The 21,721-nt window shown below is 43.7% G+C and overlaps 1 protein-coding gene across 1 annotated transcript in view; it reads left to right on the top strand.

Moving 5' to 3' along the window:
- Positions 1-7,394: 7,394 nt before the first annotated feature.
- Positions 7,395-21,721, top strand: part of LOC308381472 (protein strawberry notch homolog 2-like) — a 31,080-nt gene continuing 16,753 nt past the window's right edge. Inside the window, exons 1-7 of the mRNA XM_080859044.1 lie at positions 7,395-7,510; positions 8,584-8,783; positions 9,679-9,758; positions 11,397-11,499; positions 17,047-17,193; positions 19,642-19,750; positions 21,415-21,575. Of these exons, the coding sequence (XP_080715170.1) occupies positions 8,667-8,783; positions 9,679-9,758; positions 11,397-11,499; positions 17,047-17,193; positions 19,642-19,750; positions 21,415-21,575 (717 nt within the window). The 5' untranslated portion in view covers positions 7,395-7,510; positions 8,584-8,666. The remainder of the gene's footprint in view (positions 7,511-8,583; positions 8,784-9,678; positions 9,759-11,396; positions 11,500-17,046; positions 17,194-19,641; positions 19,751-21,414; positions 21,576-21,721) is intronic.

Here is a 21,721-nt window from a genome sequence, read left to right as displayed (position 1 = left end):
GGCTGATCAGATGGAGGAGCTGTGCGCCTTCATCTCTCCGCTCTCAGCAGCATGCGATGCTCAAGACGGGCAACAACAAGTATGTTTTCAATCTGGCATGGACGAGCATGGCCTGTCTGGACTGCTTACCAGGAGCCCAGTGTGAGTGTCCAGCTACCGATGAGACACAGAGCGAGACAGATCATTCCTTTTTTGCTCTCCAATATTGTGAAGCTCAGAAGCTGTATGTGGAGTGGCCCGCCCAGAGCCCAGAGCCCGGAGTCCCACCAGGTTCACCAGATCCTTCTTCCTCCCAGGACTCCTATGATGGTGAAACAGTGTCTGCCACTGTTTCAAGAGCTCATGACACAGCTAACATCGTCCTGGAATAAGCTGCTGTCCAACTGTGCCGTGGTGCCTGGTGACGCACGGTAACTGAACCATAACAGGGCTGAGAAATCAGGCTGTTGCATCCTCCTCTTATGGAGCCACCCCTGTCCTCTTACCTGGCCCTGACCCTATAGCCCAGACCACCAGTGTGGCCCTTACCCTATAGCCCAGACCACCAGTGTGGCCCTGACCCTATAGCCCAGACCACCAGTGTGGCCCTTACCCTATAGCCCAGACCATCAGTGTGGCCCTTACCCTATAGCCCAGACCACCAGTGTGGCCCTTACCCTATAGACCAGACCATCAGTGTGGCCCTTACCCTATAGCCCAGACCACCAGTGTGGCCCTTACCCTAGCCCAGACCACCAGTGTGGCCCTTACCCCTAGCCCAGACCTCCACTGTGGCCCTTACCCTAGCCCAGACCTCCAGTCTGGCCCTTACCCTAGCCCAGACCTCCAGTCTGGCCCTTACCCTAGCCCAGACCACCAGTCTGGCCCTTACCCTAGCCCAGACCACCAGTCTGGCCCTTACCCTAGCCCAGACCACCACTGTGGCCCTTACCCTAGCCCAGACCACCACTGTGGCCCTTACCCTAGCCCAGACCACCAGTCTGGCCCTTACCCTAGCCGAGACCACCAGTGTGGCCCTTACCCTAGCCCAGACCACCAGTCTGGCCCTTACCCCTAGCCCAGACCACCAGTCTGGCCCTTACCCCTAGCCGAGACCACCAGTCTGGCCCTTACCCCTAGCCGAGACCACCACTGTGGCCCTTACCCTAGCCCAGACCACCAGTCTGGCCCTTACCCCTAGCCCAGACCACCAGTCTGGCCCTTACCCTAGCCCAGACCATCAGTGTGGCCCTTACCCCTAGCCCAGACCACCAGTGTGGCCCTTACCCTAGCCCAGACCACCACTGTGGCCCTTACCCTAGCCCAGACCACCAGTGTGGCCCTTACCCTAGCCCAGACCACCAGTCTGGCCCTTACCCCTAGCCCAGACCACCAGTGTGGCCCTTACCCTAGCCCAGACCACCACTGTGGCCCTTACCCTAGCCCAGACCACCAGTGTGGCCCTTACCCTAGCCCAGACCACCAGTGTGGCCCTTACCCTAGCCCAGACCACCAGTCTGGCCCTTACCCTAGCCCAGACCATCAGTGTGGCCCTTACCCTAGCCCAGACCATCAGTGTGGCCCTGACCCTAGCCCAGACCATCAGTGTGGCCCTTACCCTAGCCCAGACCACCAGTGTGGCCCTGACCCTAGCCCAGACCACCAGTGTGGCCCTTACCCTAGCCCAGACCACCAGTGTGGCCCTTACCCTAGCCCAGACCACCACTGTGGCCCTTACCCTAGCCCAGACCACCAGTGTGGCCCTTACCCTAGCCCAGACCACCAGTGTGGCCCTTACCCTAGCCCAGACCACCAGTGTGGCCCTTACCCTAGCCCAGACCACCAGTGTGGCCCTTACCCTAGCCCAGACCACCAGTGTGGCCCTTACCCTAGCCCAGACCACCACTGTGGTCCTTACCCTAGCCCAGACCACCAGTGTGGCCCTTACCCTAGCCCAGACCACCAGTCTGGCCCTTACCCTAGCCCAGACCACCAGTCTGGCCCTTACCCTAGCCCAGACCACCAGTCTGGCCCTTACCCTAGCCCAGACCACCAGTCTGGCCCTTGGAGAGCAGCTCCATCTGCATCTCCCAATGTGCCGCCAAAAAAGACAAGACAGTCTGCCTGGCACAAGCTTCCCCCACCGATCCCAAAAGCACTTGTTTACGGATCCTAGGTACAGCATGTGGCCACGCTTGCTATCCTTCTATAATTCAAATCCCCATGCACAAAGTGGGCAACATCACTAAACATAAAGCATAACAACTTAACATATATAATCCCAAATGTCACTGAAACTTGGCTACAGACAGCGCACTTCGTACTGTGAAGGAGGGCCTTTACGGATCCCGGGTACAGCATGCATTGCGTGTTGCGGCTGTAGCCGCCCAGTTCTGTATTATTATTGTTATTATACCCTGCCAGCCTTACTATGCGTCTATAATTAAAAATCCCTGTGTCGTGTAATTACATGCATGCGCTGACAGGATCCCTTCTGAAGTACAAACTTTTTTCTTGTTAATTTTCCTCAACTGAAATAAGTTTGTTGAAAACATCTGAGATGTATTTCAGAATGATTTATTGTTGTTAAGTACAACAAGAAACACACCAAAATTCATTATAAAAGTGAAATATATGTAGAATATGCTGAAGGCCATTTTTTTTTCAGTGCAGTTGGGGATTTGTCTGCCACTAGTGTCTCCTTTTGACACATTGGATTAGGTGCAACTGCTCTCTGTTGGTTTGAATCTCCACTGCCTATCCACTTTGTCACCATTCTTTATCTCTCTTAATTTTTTCCATCTAGTTGACCGCATCAGTCCCAAACGCCAATTTACAAAGCAGCCACCAGAGGTTTCCCCATGTTGTTAAACTTGTTCTTTGCTCAGTAACCTGAGAAAAAAGATTGCCCTCTTGAGGAGCCCCCACTGCATTGCAGAGTCTCAATCTTTTCTTCAGTAGTCTCACAATGGCAACAAAGGCTGCCCAGTTCAATATAATAAACTCAATTTCAGCCTTTAAAAAAGGAACAGCTGAATATCCTGCTGTTCTGAAATCACCTTCTGACCTTACATACTCTCACTTTTAACCCTCTTCTCTTTCCTGAGGAAGCCCTCCCATCCCCTCTATGACGAGCTACTGCAGATGGGGAGCACATTCAGCCACAGACTGATCCTTCCTCGGCACACCACAAAGCGCCTTGGCCAGTCCTTCGTGCCAGTAGCCATCAGACTCCACAACCAACACAATGAAACATACGTTTTATATAATGTACGCCAGCGGAGTTTTGCTTTGTTGTTTATTTATTTTATTTCTTATTCAAATTTGTAATAATTTATTTTTGATGATTTTGTATATAGATACATGATTCCTATTCCCACTACCCTGCTGCTTTGACAATTGAATTTCCCTCACGGGATTAATAAAAGTTTATCTGATCCTATCTTATCTTATCTTTCTCTTGTTAACCTCGTAATAGCAACTGTTTACCACTTTATTCTGTTGGATTCTGATGCTTGAGTTGTCAAGGACAGCCAAGTAATCATGAAAGGGTTTCTGCATAGGGGGTGCAGACAGTCAAGGACAGGTGAAACCTTCCGAAAAGCTGTAATCAAGGTCTAAGAGGCACACACATGCTCACACAAGCCACCATTGTCTTGAAATGTTTCTCAGCAACAAGTGAGCAGAATATTCCCATTGGCTTAACTTTGATAAGTGTTTAGTTTTCGACTGGAAAAGCTAAATGTAAATACGAATTGTAGTATATAAAGTAAGTGCACTGATTTCTGCCAGAGATTCTCCATGGACTCACACTCTTGTACCAAGCAAGAATTTCATGTACATCTTGGAGAATCTTAGAGATTGTTTTGGACTAATATGATACTTGGCTGTGACTGTGACTGAGGAAGAAAAAAGCAGATAACAGTCTGATAGTTACCATCATCATTGGTATCTGGATTTTGGCCATTTTTGTCTCAGGAGCTGTAAGTTCCTTTTGTATTGTATGAATATTATCAGTGAGCCAAGGGTGACTGACAGGATTTTGAACTTACTGGTCATGTGGATAGAGGGCACACATTATCCAGAGTGTCCTGAACTAGCTAGTCTTGTGGATAGAGGGCACACATTATCCAGAGGGCCTGAACTAACTGGTCCTGTGCCAAGTCAAGTCAAAGTGAAAGTGAGCCTGTGTAAAGTAAAGTGGCGAGCGTGAAGTGGCGAGTGTAAAGTGACGAGAGTGCATTATTGTCCATTTAGAAGACTGATGGCCTTAGGATAGAAACTGGTCTCCAGTCTGCGGGTGCGAGCCCGGATACTTCGGTACCGCCTACCAGAAGGCAGCAGGGTGAACAGTCCGAAGGATGGGTGATGACAGTCTTTTAGGATCCTGCCAGCTCTTCGGAGGCATCTTGTGTGGTAGATGTAGATTCCTACCGATGATGAACAGCGGATCTGACCACACTGCGTAGAGCCTTACGGTCCATGGCTGTGCAGCTACCGAACCAAACTGAGATGCTACCAGTCAGGATGCTTTCTATTGTGCATCTGTAGAAGTTGGTGAGGATTTCTGGGTTCATGCCAAACTTCCTGAGTCTCCTCAGGAAGAGGAGGCGTTTCCGGGCAGCTTTGACCACCTTGTCAGTGTGGGCAGACCAGGTGATATCCTTGTGGTTAGAGGGCACATATTATCCAGAGTGTCCTGAACTAGCTGGTCTTGTGGATAGAGGGGACACATTATCCAGAGTGTCCATAGCATCATTAATCTCAAGTGATGATAACTCATTGCTTTATAGACTGCTGAGGTTATGATGTAATGAAGCCACAGGAGGAGCAATAGTGTTCCAGAGGACACAGAAAATCTAATAAATGAATGATCATTAGCTTTACGGAAGTGCAATTACGCAATAGTATAAGATCTAGATCCTTACCAGTCTTATGAGTTGGAGGGTTGTGAACACATTTTGAAATGTTTAGTAAAGACCAGTTAGGTAAAGACAAGAAGTCTACTGAGAATAGTCCATATGAATATTAATATCACCAAGGATTAGTATTGGGCAATAACCCATTGGAAGTGCAGACAAATAGCTTATACACAAAGCTGCCAAGTCATCCTGGTGTATGACAATTACCCAAAATAACCCAACAGAATTACCCAACAGCCTCAACCCAGCATTTGGGTGGAAAACTATTTTTTTTAAAGTGAAGCAAGACACCAATCAAGTGACAGCCGTGGTAACCTACATTTAAAAAGTATCAAAGTGTTTGGTTTCTAAAACGTACGGAGTGACATTTTTTCTTTTGAAAGTCATTGGCATAGATCATGCATATGGATGGTGGTAAGTGGAATGGATGGAAGTCCCCACTTGTTACTGTGAAAGGTAATGGCCCATCAGTCTGGCATGTCACAGTAGCCCTCTCTGCCCCCTACACAACCATTTTGCAAGATCAGTGTGAATTGTAAGAAAAGAAGAGGGAATAAAGGCCTTTTTACTTTAAATGCTATAGTCCAAATCCAAACACGCAATGGATAAAATTATAATGTATAGAAGATTCAATTATATTGCATACCTGGAATAATACTATATGGATCTATGTATATTGCTGGCTATGTAGTCTAGAGTAATATCTCATACAGTTTTATGATATGCTGCGCCAACAGAGCAGAGCTAAACCCAGACTACTCTGAATGTGCAGGCTGTGCATCACTTTAGAGAAAGAAATAAACGTTTGCCTAACTTTATCTTCGGTAAGCTATTTGTCATAGCCATAGAAGGGGATATACTGTGATGACAATTAAGAGAGAGAGAGAGAGAGAGAGAGAGAGAGAGAGAGAGAGAGAGATAGCAGTTTGCATGTAGAAAATTAAATAGGTTGATGTGTGTTATGCTGGCTGCAATATGATATGCTTCCCACATGAAAAAAAAGTGAAGATATTCCTGCTTACATACAGGTCTAAAGCAACACTGGTCTGAAGGTACTTCCCTTCCACAGGGTGGAGTCCTGGCAGAAGGAACTGTTGGCCGTTACACTCACCTATAGCACACATCCTGACACCTTTCAACTGTATGGAAAATGAAAAAGGACTTAGTTTGATGTGAATGTTAGTCGAACAAACCATAGAACCCATCTCGTAATATTATTTATATCAGTTTGTCTCTGAGACCATGTTCTTGGAATCACAAGGAGATCTTGACAGTTATTCCTTCTCCATTAAAGGATGGACACACCAATTATCCACTGAATGTCAAAAGGTCTATTAATTACCCCTAAATACCTGGCTGGGTGAACAACATTCTTCAGTTTCAGCCAAGGGTGCATATTTTGGTGGTGGCAAAGATCAGCCTACTACATTTGTAAAGGGTACTTTATCACGGCCACAAAACACAACTGCTTACCACTGATAACTGGCCTCTGCGCACCAGATGAAGACAATAGTTCATAGTTGGACTGACATTGAGCCATTCAGGGGTTTGTATATCTCTGTGTGACATATTAATAACAGAGTAAAACTGATGGTTTTGTGATGGCAGATCACTGATCAATATCAGACCATTCATCTGTGCCACAAAACTAGATAAAGTTAATTGGCTATGTGAATTAATATAATTTACCACAGATCATTTCTACATATTACAGATTGTCTTACTATAACTATAACCATGTCTCGGCTATACAAACGAAATTGACTTGGTATGTAGGCCTACAATTACTTCCTATACTGTTTTGTGGGCAACAAAAGGACTATTTTGACATTGCAATTAATTGCTGCTCATTATTTGCATCAGTAACAACGTTTTTATTTATTTTTGTAGCCATAAATCAATTTTTGTTATCCATAAATCATAACTTTGTCTTTCAACTGCCATTAACAATCCAATCCAATTATCCAATCTTTGTCATGGTTTTAAAGATGTCTTAATCACCCACACTCCATGCCAACACATGACCACATCAGTTCATGCAAACTGCGTCTCTGGAGCATATTGATGCTAAACAGTCTTTGGACAAAAGTATACATAATAGATGATGGCATTAATAAACACATAGGCTCCCTGCCCCACGACGGTCTAATCCAAGCTCACGTTCCCTATGACTAAACAACTGAAATGTTGGGGGATTCCTTTTCACAATAAGGATAGTTGTGCTGTGAGACTTTACCCACAAAGAACCATTAGGCTACTTACAGGGCATACCTATAGAGACAGACGTATGTGCTTTCTTCGGCAGAATATTTTTCAGGAGACACAGATCTAAGGTGTACCGTGGATTTTTTTTGACGATGTTTTACAAGTAATAGTAAGTCCACTGAGAGCCATTTCGTTGCAGGTCTTGCACCACCGGCTTCGCCGTATCTGTACGAGCGTCTAACGTGACATCACGGTCGCTTCCTGCTTTATATCTTCCTGAAGTAGACGCTGGTAGCTACGGAAAGCCATGGATTAGGGTCTCTGTTTATGTTCGTTCGAATTTGATTAAGGTAGGCTTATTTCCAGGAGACTAAATATACGTGAACGACAGACATATAAAATCGGTAAGTGCATTGGTTAATGTAAAATACATTTACTAAGCAACAGTATAACCTCGAGTGAATATAGAAAGCTAGCAATCTAGCCAGCGTTAGCTATCAAGCGATAGCTTAAACTCGCTCCCTGCGGATAGCCTGGAGTGCTAACGTAAGCTAAGTAGGCTATCTGGTCAGACAAAAGGGTTTGGCCCAGCTAGCTACATCATTAAGGAGTCGACTAAGTCACTGTTTTGAAACAGTATTTGCAATCCGTTCAAATTGTTGGTCATAGAGTTGTATTAATTGTATTAGGGATGTCTTCGAAAACATTTTTTAAATATTACGCTATATTACTAGCCTGTGAAATGGGTATCTAGCTGAAGGTGGCTACTCTCATAGCCGGTTTAATCACAAGCTAGCCAGCTACCTGATATAACAGTGTAGCAAGCTAAAGCTGAGCAACTAGCCCCAGCTAGTCAGGCTACGTTAGTTTAATTACTAGCTCCTCTGAGACATTTTGATGGTCAGAGATCCGGTTTCCCAGAAAAGTGAAAACAAGAAGTACTTATTGCGAGACAAACTCGTTGGCAACATTGGCAAAGTGTTCCAAGTTCAGCCAGCGTTTACGGTAACATTATAATTGAAAAGAGAAACGTCAGTGAACGTAGCAGGCTTTGTTGCTTTTAGCAAATGTAGCTTCCTTTCGCGGACATTAACGCCAGGCACGCTCATATAACACATTTAAGTTAACGTATCCCTGTTAATATGCATGGCCGACCACAACAAATCGATATTATATGTGTCTTATAATGAAATATAGACCAGGTACTGTATCAGTGATCTGTTGGGCTGCTGGCTAACTTTAATCCGCTTTAAGCGATATTCCCTGTAGGGAGCTCATTAAAAATACGAGACAAATACTCCAAGTTGCCATCATGGCTTATTTGGAATGTGTCTTTTGATCTGACCTGATGTGATGCCATGTACACTGTAGGTAAACGCCATGGTTATCACAGTGGTGGTTTCTTTAATTGTCTGACTCTCGTCACTTATCTGAGGAAATCTAACATTTAATTTGCCCCCTTCTTTTTTTTCTCCAGGAGATGGATGGAGAATGATGTCAGGGGGGAGTGCAGTTTGACACATTGGTTGGCTCTGTCACTATGTACCAGCCCTGAACCTGATGCACATTCTCACCACATCTGTTGCCATGGATGCAGAGGACTACCTGCTCCCAGAAGAGTCTCTGGACAGCCCTGAATATGGCGCACCCAGCTCTCCTCTGGCGTCCTCCATGGAGGTATGACTCAAGCATTGGCAGAAAGACTGTGTCACACACACTGAGGGGTCTTATCTGTCAGTCTCTCTTCCAGAACCCCACTACACAGAGCCTCGACAGACTTCGTAGATCTCAGAGATACCATTACAGTGCAGCCAGCATCTTGGTAGTGATGCTGATATGAAACAGACATGGACTTAGTCTAATTAGATCATTTGTACATAATGCAGACTGTTCTAGGGAGTGTGTCTGAAAAAGACTTATGTTAGTATAAATTCACTGTCCTCTGTGAGCACAAACCATTATGGAATGAAAATAGAGTCTGTCCAACATGTCTCCGTATCTTCTCTGCGCCTCTTTTCATATGCCCTGCAGATACTCTCCACCCACTGTATGAACAGCTGTGGTAATGACACGTTATGGCTCCTCACCTTGGGTTAACACAGGGAAAACTAGGCACTTGTCTTGCAACTTATGTGGACAAATGGGAATGTTGGTATATGTTGCACTCTGTTGATTCATACTTATCTCAAATTATTGTGGCAGCTGGAGGTAACAGCGTCACATGGCAATATTGAGCCAGTATGAATGAACGAAGAATAGAAGTATTGTCTTAATTCAGGTGGATATTCAGACAAGCACATGCCGGGTGTGGGGTTTATTCAGTAGTGGTTGGTAGGGTGGTTAGTTGTTGTAACCATTCGCCTTTACATGATGTGGAAAGCAGTTCACTAAATGTAGGTAATTGTTTTGCCTATGCCAGGTTAGAGCAAATTTTTAATTTTTTTGTAAATATGGCGATGGTTGTTCCTCAGTATCTGGTGTTAAATTTACACATTAGTCTTGGTCTTTTATATTTGGAGAACATGATCTATTTGTCTTTCTTTTTGTAACTTATGGTTTCCTTCTCTTTCAGAGTCAGATCTTTCCCTCAAACTCTTGGGGATTGTCCCAGCAGACTGCCTACAGTCAGCAGTTCCCTATGCAATCTGAGAGGTAAGCCTATCATCTATGAAAGATCTACCTACTTGATCCAGATTTAAAGCAGAGGTTGAGGAATCGTGATTCACTTTGTATGAGTTTAAGCCGGGATGATGTGGGGATGTTAAGGGATCATTGAATCCAATGTATACTGCTGACATGTCTGGGAAGTCCTTGTCTGTGTCTTGGAGGAGCCTGTTGCAATCTGATAATACTTGCTTGTTCCTTTACTTGTACCACTGCCTATGTATATGAGGTGTGAGTGAGGGAGGGAGGGAGGGAGGAAGGGAGAGATAGATAGATAAACATATGTAGAAGCTTCACTTAACCTGTTTGTTTATGAAAAGGTATTCAGTAAGAAGGAAGACCTATAACTTGTTCTAGTAGAAATGCATATGTTTTAAAATAGTTGGCCTTTTGAATCAGTTTTCAAATGAGATGCAACTGGAATTTTCATCTGGATATTTTTCAAAGACAACATGTCGTATTGAGTCATATCAATTTTAAAAGTCAGTGCCCTAATAGAAGAAAACAGATGAGTTGGATTAAGTGTGTTCGGGAGGAGGCCTTGGTGAAAACTGTACACTCCATCAGTGGCTTTGCTTTATACACTTTTAGTAGGATGAAAATGTTATCCACGTGGTTTGGGGAAATATAGCATCTCTGCATCAACTTTAAGTGAAGAAAAGATTTGTATCTCTTTGTGAGTAACTTGGTCTCAGTATGCTCTGGCTTCCTGGTCCCGGGATCTTTTACCAGGGCCTCTGTTGACTCATGGGTTTCTACCACCCATATGTTGGCAGTGTAGTTCAGACTGGGTTCGCTACGGAGCTGGGTCTCTCAAAGGAAAAATAAAAACCTGTCTGTTACAATGGGAGTGTAACCTTGCAACAACTACAACTGACTTTGCATCTCTCCCAGTTCATTTTGTGACCTTTATGCAGTTTGAAATTGTTCTTGGGAGAATGGTGTTGGCATAGTCATCTGTTGCCTGCAGTCAGGGCTTGTCGCCTTCATATCAACAAGCTTTAAAAATCTGAATATCGGTACCCATGGTACCCATTCATTGTAATTCCAGAATGTCTAAATGTTTAGGCACCATTATGCATCTGCATATTCTGGATGGTGAGGTGTATGTATTTGGAGAATTTTAATTGGGCTTGAAGGACCTCCAAGAGAGGACCCTGGCTATTACAATAGCAAACTCGAAATCCAGGCTAATGGATATCCACGAAATACCTTGGTGATAACCGAATCTAAAATCTCAGGCAAATTCCACTATATGCACACACCACACTGAAACAAAACAGATTGCGTGAATTACGACATTTTAATGAAAAAGCCGTCCGTATTCTATAATTTTGTGATCTTGTATCATAGTATGCATGTGCTGCGGTTCTGCTTAAGGTTTCTTCCTGATGGACAGGGATTTTTAGTTTCTTACCCCTGTTGTCATTGTGCTTGCTCTAACGCGGTGCAGGCACTGGGCTTTAAAGCGCCTTGAGACAATTCTATTGTTTGGGTGCTATATAAATCAAATTGAATTGAAGGAGATATAAACCTTAAGTTGGTCAGTTGCATGTGGAAGCCACTATGAATAACCTCTCACCTTCCTAGCAGTGAGCTAAACCGGGTCTTTCCTGTGTTCACCAGGCAGTTCAATTCATCCTCTACGTCTGTGACGCCAATGGACGTGTTCAACTCAACACCCTTCCATGATGACTTCACGGACCTGACCAGGAATGACTTTCCTCAGGTAGGACTGGAATGGAAGGAGATGGAGGAAGTCTCCTCAAATGTGTTGATTAATGTGGGGTTCTGTGACTTAACACACTACCAGTTCATTTAAAGTAAACTTAAACACTGTTGTTTCATTTTCTATCCAATTGCACACGCTGAGCAACGACAAGTTGATCACAAACCCTTTGTAGGCATAGCCTTCTTTGTACAATTTCATGAGGTTTTGAGAGGCATATGCATGTGTCCTCCTGTGTAGTTTTTCTAGTGTGGAGATGAATTGTTGGCCTGATTTTCATATTAAATATGTAAGGTGATTGAGTGAAAATAAGGGCTGGACATCTGTAGAAGCCACATTTAGTAATTTATCAATAAATTATTATATACAATTATTATGTACAGGTGTAGATTGCATTAAGATTGAGCTGTTGAGGGCACAGACCTGTAAAGGCGTGTTCCTGTATTTAGACGGACAGAGGACCCACACAGAGAGAGATTGTATTTGTGTGTGTGTGTGTGTGTGTGTGTGTGTGTGTGTGTGAGTGACTAGAGAGAGATTTGGTGGATATAACTTCCTCCATCTCTTAGTGAAGGGCTGTTAAAAATGCCAATGTGTTGTTAACTTGGGAACCTATTGTAACCTACTACAGTATTCGATCTGTGAAGTCTGATTTGTTTTGAGTTGTGTTCAAATTCCGAATGATCAGACACTGTGTTGCCTGTTGCGCTCCACTGGCAGCCAAAGGGCAAGCACCTCCTCTCTGTGTGCTTTGTAGAGGTCTTGCTAATCCTTTGGGTGAGGGGTATAGGGGTCTTTGTGTAATCTGGTGTCTTAACATGGTTCCCCGGTCGGCTTGTCCCAAGTACGGCATGAGCATCTTGCCTAGTGTCATCATATTAACACTAAAACCGACACAGTGGTCTAACCTGGAGACTGACGTCTGCTTGCGCTATCCAGTACTTTTGCTAGTGATTAGTTACACCACCCCCCTCTTATTTTTAACCTTATTTGTTTAAAACATAAAACTAAACCCAGTGAATGATTCTTTGTGTCAGTGCGTCTCCTGTGCGAGGAGGAAGTGGGAGGATTCCCTGTGGGCAGCCTTAGGGGCTCCGTCCCGAGAGCGAGCGCTCGCACCGCTCACACCGAGGCCTCTCAGGAAGCATTGGATCATTCTGTGTCACAAACACACTGGCAGGATCTGTCTGTGCTGCTTGTTGTGCGTCCTCACCCACTCCTCCCTCCTCGGGATTGCAACAGTCTTTTTTTTTGTCCTTTTTTTTTTGTGAGTTTGTTCACTTTGACCTGGATTGTTTGCTGCATTTGTTAATTTCATAAGTACAGAATGTCCCTCCCCGGAGTGTCTGGGCTTTGTGAGCTGCATTCGCGGAATGGTCAGTCGAGAATAGTGTTGCACGGTATTCCGATACAAAAAAAACTAGTTTTGAAAACGGTATGATACCAACATTTTAAGAGAAAAAAAATCGATTATTTTATTATGACAGTGGCTATTTGTTCTGTCTGACAGCGGTGACATTGTGCTAGTTGTGTGGGACTTCGCGGGAAACAACCCTGACTGAGTTTGTAACATGAGCCGCAGCAGGCGTGAAGTGAATCGAGACGGACCACTTTTTTGTTCAGAGACTAGAAGTTAAGAGATGGAAGCAGCTTCAGCAACACCTGAACTTTATGATAGCGAGCGGGCCTGAAGTGGAATATCGAGATATTTTGGCAAGAAAGCCTCTCTGTAGTAGTAGTATACATATTCCTACATATCCTACATATTTGCGTAGGGTGGAAAGTGTCGCCCATTAAAGTTGTCATTACTATTGTCCTGTAACCGTGTTTTGGGGGAATTGAGCAAAATGGTGGAACCATTACTCTATTCTCGTGGTGACATAGCAACATTAATGATAATTATCTGCAATAGATCCAATGTGAATACAAAACACAAGACTCCTGTCTGTCTTTGTGAAACGCAAGGGGGAGGGGGATCTTCAGATTACTTTATTGATATCAGAGTAAGCCCTTGCTTCTTTGACGTCCCATTATTTCTCCCGGGATTGATTGATGTCTTTGTAAAGCCTTTTAACATCATCTGCAAGTTGTTGTGATCACCGTGAACCCAAGACTGTCTTTATTGGTGAGCTGATTTTGAGAAATTAAACTCTGCCTCAGCTTCCAATACACACATGCATTTCTAAATTGTGAAGTCTCAAACATGATTTTATACAGAGAGATATGGCCGTTGCTCATTTAATGTTTAATACTTTATAAAGACAGCATTTAGATTCTTAAAAAAAATAAAAAGTGTAACATTAACCTACAGTAAGCGTAACCTATTGGTAAAATATCTAATAAGTCTCCTCAAAATGTCATCCAGGTGAAGTATTGAAACAAAAATGTAGTTATCATGATGACACTAGTGGAGAACCTGATGCCATATCCACTCCTCACAGTGGGAGGTTGCAGACAGTACCCCTGTACTGACTTTATAATGCGTCTGCTACAGTGCGTCTGCTACAGTGTTGCGTCTGCTACAGTGTTGCGTCTGGTGCAGTGTTGCGTCTGGTGCAGTGTTGCTTCTGGGACAGTGTTGCGTCTGGTACAGTGTTGCGTCTGGGACAGTGTTGCGTCTGCTACAGTGTTGCGTCTGCTACAGTGTTGCGTCTGCTACAGTGTTGCGTCTGCTACAGTGTTGCGTCTGGTACAGTGTTGCGTCTGGTACAGTGTTGCGTCTGGTGCAGTGTTGCGTCTGGTGCAGTGTTGCGTCTGGTACAGTGTTGCGTCTGGTACAGTGTTGCTTCTGCTACAGTGTTGCGTCTGCTACAGTGTTGCTTCTGGTACAGTGTTGCTTCTGGTACAGTGTTGCTTCTGGTACAGTGCTTCTGGTACAGTGTTGCGTCTGGTACAGTGTTGCGTCTGGTACAGTGTTGCGTCTGGTACAGTGTTGCGTCTGGTACAGTGTTGCGTCTTGTACAGTGTTGCTTCTGGTACAGTGTTGCTTCTGGTACAGTGTTGCTTCTGGGACAGTGTTGCGTCTGGTACAGTGTTGCTTCTGCTACAGTGTTGCTTCTGCTACAGTGTTGCGTCTGCTACAGTGTTGCGTCTGGTACAGTGCTTCTGCTACAGTGTTGCGTCTGGTACAGTGTTGCTTCTGGGACAGTGTTGCTTCTGGGACAGTGTTGCGTCTTGTACAGTGTTGCGTCTTGTACAGTGTTGCGTCTGGTACAGTGTTGCGTCTGGTACAGTGTTGCTTCTGGTACAGCGCTTCCTTGGCACACTTTCTTGCTCTGGCCAGTGAGATTTGGTGTCACTGGGCATTTGGCAGTTAACAGCTCTTTCGGGTGTCTACTCCAACCTCCCCTCATTGCTGACCAACCAAATAGATGGGACATTTTCCAGTATGATGAAGTGCTTTCCTATTCTGCTGACAATAAGTTAAACAAAGAACCTCTTCTCAAGGTTTCACTGGTAAATTATTCAGAAACGTGCACTATAGCTTGAGGCAAGTTGACAGGTATGGCCTGTATTCTGTGTGCAGTGTGTGTGCTGTGAGAAGCGCAGTTTAAAATGCTTACTGTGGAAGCAGGAGGAATGGCGGCTGTATATTCCTCAGAGAGAAAGGCATTAAATGCCACCAGTCTCTTGGTCGCGTCACTGCAAATGAGAGATTAGAGTGTGTAGCTAATATGAAATGACTCATGGGGGAAACGCAGGTTTCTGCCGCACCAAATGCATCCTATTCTCTGGAGATGGCATTAGAATGTTTCGGTTTTGAGGGTTTTTTTAATTTATTTTTTTAGGGCAAGCTTGATGTCAAAGCTGTAGAGACTCTTATCTCTCCCAAGCAGACCCATCTAATGCGCTATTCAATCATGGTGGCTACAGGACAGGAGAAGCCCAGACTAGAGTTCCTCTCTCATTGCTTGGAGCTATGCGGTATTAGCAATAACCACATAACAAAATAATATAAGCAATATAAAAAAAAATGAAATGTCCTAGTTTATGATTTTATTATTTTTAAACTCATCACCAGACCTCTTGCCTATAACTCTTAATTTACATGGTCGGTTCCTTTTGTTCAGGATAGGTGGAGGGAGGTTGCCATTTTGTTTCATTGAACCGCACTAGCTGTATGCTAATCTTTGCTGAAAAAGCCCATGGTTTTTGATGATGATCTGGATGAAACTAAAGCTTTCTCGGAGAGCCCTCAGAGCTTAGATGAAATCTGTGGTGCTGTGGAAAACAGCATGCAGTCTACAAAGCCTGGAATGGTGAAGGAATGTGGCCTTGGAGCTTTGTACCTGAATTTGAAGACAGCCCCTTGCGTAGATGTCAGTCTGTACATGCCTGCCTCAGTCAACTCAGGGGAACAAGGGGCTAGAACAAGTTCATTGTCTGGCGTTTCACAGACTTAACACTAGCTGTAGGCTGCTTCCTCCAGATAGTCAGGGATCTACTGTCAAGTAATTGGAAGTATGTTCGCACTTTTGCCTGCTCAGATATTGCCCTATATGTGATCTCCATATAGCTTGGCCTGTGATTTTGTCAGTGCAGTATATTGTTGTCACTTGTCTCTGAGAAAGATGAGACCGATTGTACTGTGCTGGTAGTTATTTGAAATAATTACTGACTTTCAGTATCTATGACCTTTTGTGTTCTAACCAGCCTTTTAGACCCAGTCATAAATACAGTTGTGCAGTTTAATGTTTGCTCCTCTCTCATCCGATGCTTCCCGTGCAATTCATAGTGTTCCGCATCACATGTTCACTCAGAAAGGGAACATATCAGTTTTCCAAGGGAGATGAAATTGAGTGATAAAATGGCTGTGTAGACTTGTAAAAACCAGCTTGGCCAGAAGCCACATTTTGAAGTAATACACTTAACTCACTCAGTCTCTCTCGCTCCCGCTCCCTCTCTCTCTCTCACTCACACACACACACAAACACACACACACACACACACACACACACTCACACTCTTCACATTGTGAATACATTGTGAATACATTGGGAATCATGGGATTGAATGGCCTGGCCTTATTCACATCCATCATGCTCTGCAGGTATTATGCAATTAGAGTAATGCTATACAGCCTTGTGTCCAGTCACAGTGGGGATATATGCCTCTGGTGGACTGAATAGCCCCCAATCATCATTAATTACATGTCATTGTGGAGTAGCATCAGAGGGGACCCCAGCATTCCAGGTTTCCAGTATAGTCCAGGCAAAATAGCCCATTTAACAGCCAAAAATAGAATTCTTAGGACTTTTAGTATGTTGTTCTGGACACCTCATAGAAATGATCTATGCTGAAAAAAAATATTTTACAATTAGTCTGTCGTAAAACGCTATTTTGCCTGGACTAGTACCCATATGTCTGTGTTTAGTTATCTTCTGTAAAATACACCTCCCAGGATTCCCACTACATATAGCCTTATTGCTCATTTTCTAGTGGGATTGTATGTAGATGATAAATATTCGCCACTGTGAGCTGAACTGTTGAATTTTAGTTAAGCTTCTGCTCCACTAATTTTTCTTTTTCCCTTTCTGTGTCTCGCAGGAACTCATTGATGAACTCTCTAACAACTCCCTGTTCTCCTCTCCTCGCGACTCGCTGTCAGACTACGGCGCAGACAGCGTGGCACACACCTCCACCGCCATGGCGCCCTGGGGAAACATCAACACATCAGGCCTCAGTCAGAGAGAGGTAACATGCGCACACACACACACACACACACACACACACACACACACACACTCACACTCAATTGTACTCTCACTGTCGTTACCTCAAAACAGAGACAGTAGTGCGCATTAGGGATGCAACGGTACAGTGTGGCCACGGTTCGGTTTGTATCACGGTTTTTGGGCCACGGTTACGGTTCGGTTTCGATATATCAATATTATCCTGCCGCTAACACGCATTAGGTTATATTTGTCTTTTCTATTTCAAGTCAACAAGGTGCTTCTACTCACACTTGCAGAGACAATGCAAGATGCAATTAAATGTAAAAAGGGCACATATTAAGTAAAATCACAAAATGTATTTTAAACAAGGAACACTATTCTGGCCTTCTGTCAAAAACAGGCAATATTAAATATAGTAAAGTGCAGTATACTGTAAAGTAATGTGAAATGTAAACATTGACATTATTCAATAAACTCAAACAACAAACATTGTCATTCACACACTTAAACCCTAGAAAATACTTAACTGTTATAAATACACCCTTAAAGAACAACAGAACAAACCTTCTCTCTCCTAGTCACTTCGTACAGTTCTGGAATTATTTTGCTGCTGAAATGCGTGCGGGAGGGGATATTAAAACGAGGATCAATGTCAATGGTCTTTATCATGTGACGGAATCCCGTGCCTAAAACTACTGAATAGGGCTGCATGTCTTTCCCTTTGAAGACGTCCATTGAGTTGGTTATTGCCTTGTGTTTTTCGGAATTATAAGCATATTGTTGCTGAAATGCTGCAGCAATGGATGGTTGTGTTTTCGGCGACAAACCGTGCTGCTCCACTTAGAGTTACAGCCGGGTGATGACGGGGCAAGTGGCTCAACATGTTGGATGTACCTGTGGAGTAGGCGATCGTAGGAAAGCAGTGCTTGCACACCGTGCTTTGCTTGCTGACGATCTTTTTCCCTTTGTCATCATACTCCACACTGAACCAAAAATGTTCCCATACAGCTGATTTGTAAGATGACGGTGCCTCTTCAAATTTTCTTTTCTCCGTTTCGTGTTGACTCACCATGATCGTGCTGCAACAGGGAAAGTTTTGTTTCTTCTCACATGGATCTCCAGCGTCTGCATTCAGAGCGCTGATTGGCTATTGGGAAAGTCAGTACAATTCTGATTGGTTGTTGCATGGTTGTGGAGCGCAGAACTCATCCCCTGGGTCCCAAGCAGTCATGCTATCGCCCAATACATGCGTGCATTCATTATAGCCACATATTAAATTAAAAGTATAATGTCACCCATACCGTAATATCGCGGTTCACCTGGGTCAACCGAACCGAACAGGGCGAACCGAACGGTTCGCTAAAATACCGAAAACCGTTGCATCCCTAGTGCGCATGGTAGAATCGAAGTCATTAGCAAATCTGTAACAACTATTGTTGTTTTTCAGTATACTAAATTATATGACTGAACTGTGGTGAAACACATCAATGCTGGTGTTCTTATTTAATATAAATTGTCATTTCATGGGTTAAAAATGACTGACTCGGCATGCCATCTACTAGTTAAAATCATTGAAGGCCAACGCTGACAAAGATTCGACCTGTTGGTACCGACTACATCATGAAATGCAAAGACTCTCAGTCCAGTAAACCCTCAGCACTGGCGCCCCTTGCCCACTCTTTGCAGTCCTTCAAAAGTATGCAGTAGGAGGGGTTAGCCTCAGAGCTGGGGCTATTCTTCAACATTAAACAAACATTTAGTGAAAGGACAAAATGTTTAGTGGCATAGTTGTAGTGAGCGGTTTGAATGTGTCATCGTACCCGTCCCTACACACTGCCTTACGTTACACCTTTAGTTATATCAAAGCATTGCTATTTTTTCTAAATCCATCATATAAAACATGCAATGTGTACATTTGTTCTATTAAGTGATCTAGAATAAGATCTAGACATCGTCTTTTTGAATGAGCTGCATTGCTGCGATGTATGCTTGTGAATTAAATAGACACTCCATCACCATGGTCACCTTCATTTAGATGTATGTCAGTGTCCAGCTGTTTGTTGACATAGTTCTTCCACCATTGGCAGAGCCTGAGCAGAGCTCATGACATGGGTGGTCTGGATGACCCGTCAGCCATCACCAACACCCCACCACTGGGAGGATACCAGGTAGCTCCAGGCTAACCTCGTACCTCTCCTTCTCTGTTCATGATTAGCTTCATCCTTCTTCTATTCTCATCCATGCTCCTCTGTTCTCATCCTCTGTGCTACTCTTCACCACACACCCTGCACTTATCGTGTTCATTTTCATTTGCATCAGTGTGGTCCAATGACTAATGGATTAGTTTCAGCGTTTTTCCGGTGCAGTTCAATGCAGGCAGTTTGTGATGGGACACATCAGCTGACTGTTCTCTTCATTTTTTACTTCCTCTCTTTCTTCATCTCTCTCTCTCTCTCTCTCTCTCTAGCCGGCTGCTCAAGCTCCAGCACCTCCAGAGGAAGAAGAGGAGGCAGACGAAGAAGAAACAGAAGAGCTGGGTCATGTGGACACGTATGCTGAATACAAACCATCCAAATGTAAGGTCTACTCTTTGAAACCTTTTAAAAGTCAAAGTCAGAGTAGCTTTATTGTCAATAACTTAAAGGCACCCAGTGCAACTTTCGAGGCTTAAAAAGAAACATTCAATTTCTAGTCTTTTTTACACGTAGTAAGTTTCAATAACTCCATACCATTACATACCGACATTCAAGCAGTAAAGATGAGACGTCGTTGTGTGGTGAGAACTGATAGAAAATCGATAACAACAACAATCGCCGCCATTTTCTTTATTTTTTGTAACCTACAATAAATAAAGCAGGCTTCCAGTCAATGGAAAAATGGCTTCTCCCCACCGGCGATTGTTGTTGTTTACGATTTTCTATCAGTTCTCACCACACAACGACGTCTCATCTTTGCTCCTTGAATGTCGATATGTAATGGTATGGAGTTATTGAAACTTACTACGTGTTAAAAAGACTAGAAATTGAATGTTTATTTTCCATTGAATGTTTACATAAAGTTGCACTGGGTGCCTTTAATATGTCAAGACATACAAAGGAATCGATTGGACGTTTCCCACTCCCCCACGGTGAAACATATAAAGGTGCACAGGCACAACAGATAAGACAAAACATTTTCTAAGACTAAGTAAACATAAATATTCATAAATAAGTAATACAACCAACCTTTTAAGTCAAATTTTGAACAGTTGAACTGGACATACCTAACAATCACAGGAAATCTTGTTGAAAATAAATTAATTTGGTAGAGGACGCTGGATTAACTGGGTTTAATATTCGCATCAAATCTCATTATGAAACATGTGTATATACTCGCATTTCCTCAATCTGAATTTTCACAAATGTGCTTCAAATGTGTAAATAAGCTGGATGGAAACCCAGCTACATTATACAATTGTAAGTAGTCTATTCTACAGCAATCAACAGATGGATGTATCCATTTCATTTGGGAGTTTGTTTTGAAGTAAGAGAAGAGATGGAAAGGTGTGGAATAAGCAGGTACTGGAGAAATGAGTGGTCATTGAGTGGCAGTCAAACCAATTATAAATAGGCCCCATCATTGTAAAGTTTCATGTTCATTTTTTAGCCAGACCCAATGCATTTTAGTTCGTATCGTTTTTTTGTCGCACTTGATATTTTCATGCCTGACCACCACGGTGTTGCTCTCTTCTGTCAGTGTGAAGCATATTTTTTTGGGTTGCCTTAGTGTGTCTCTATCGGTCATGTGACCTGTGCCACATGTTCAGTCATGGGCACAGAGATGAAATATGGCTATTTATATTGACTTGACAGAGACATGGATTCCTCTTTGTGTGACCAAAATTGCATTAGTTGGGGTCAGTTGTTGATTCAGTTAAGTTCGCTGCGTTGACTTGTGAAGTCACTTACTTGACCTGTATAATTGTCATTAAGTTGGGGAATTTCAGAGCCTGTGAAGAACGCTACGTCAGTTACAGGGGCTGTCACACAACAGAACAGTTGGCCATAGGCACAGACTGGTTTTTATATGACTGCAGGTTTGAGAGATCGATAAGGGAGTGAGTGACAAATGAAGATTGGTGTCTCTTGTCCATCAGGTCATGGTGTCACTGATTTTAGCTGATTTAAAGCAGTTCCGACTAGCCTCAGCTGAAATTGTGTTTTTGAAAATGAAACACTCCTCTTCTGTCCTCCACGCACAGCTACGATTGGCATCTCCCACCCGGACTATGTCGTGGAGACCAACACCCTGTCCAGCGTGCCCCCACCCGACATCACCTACACCCTCTCCATCTCTGAGAACGTCATCAGCACAGGCCTTCTCTCCGCACTGCAGTTGGAGGCCATCATCTATGCCTGCCAGGTACAGCCTACTCAATACTTTTTAAAAGAAACTCTTCACCTTAGCCTTTAACTAGTTTTATTTTCTATCTTATGTTATGCATTTTATGTATTATATTGTTTATCTTAAATCTTTATGCACTCTATCCAAGCTTTTATGTTTATTTT

Source organism: Sprattus sprattus (genome assembly GCF_963457725.1).
Source record: "Sprattus sprattus genome assembly, chromosome: 20".
Lineage (NCBI taxonomy): Eukaryota > Metazoa > Chordata > Actinopteri > Clupeiformes > Clupeidae > Sprattus > Sprattus sprattus.
The sequence above is the reverse complement of the archived record's forward strand: the minus strand, read 5'-3'. Positions and strand labels throughout refer to the sequence as shown.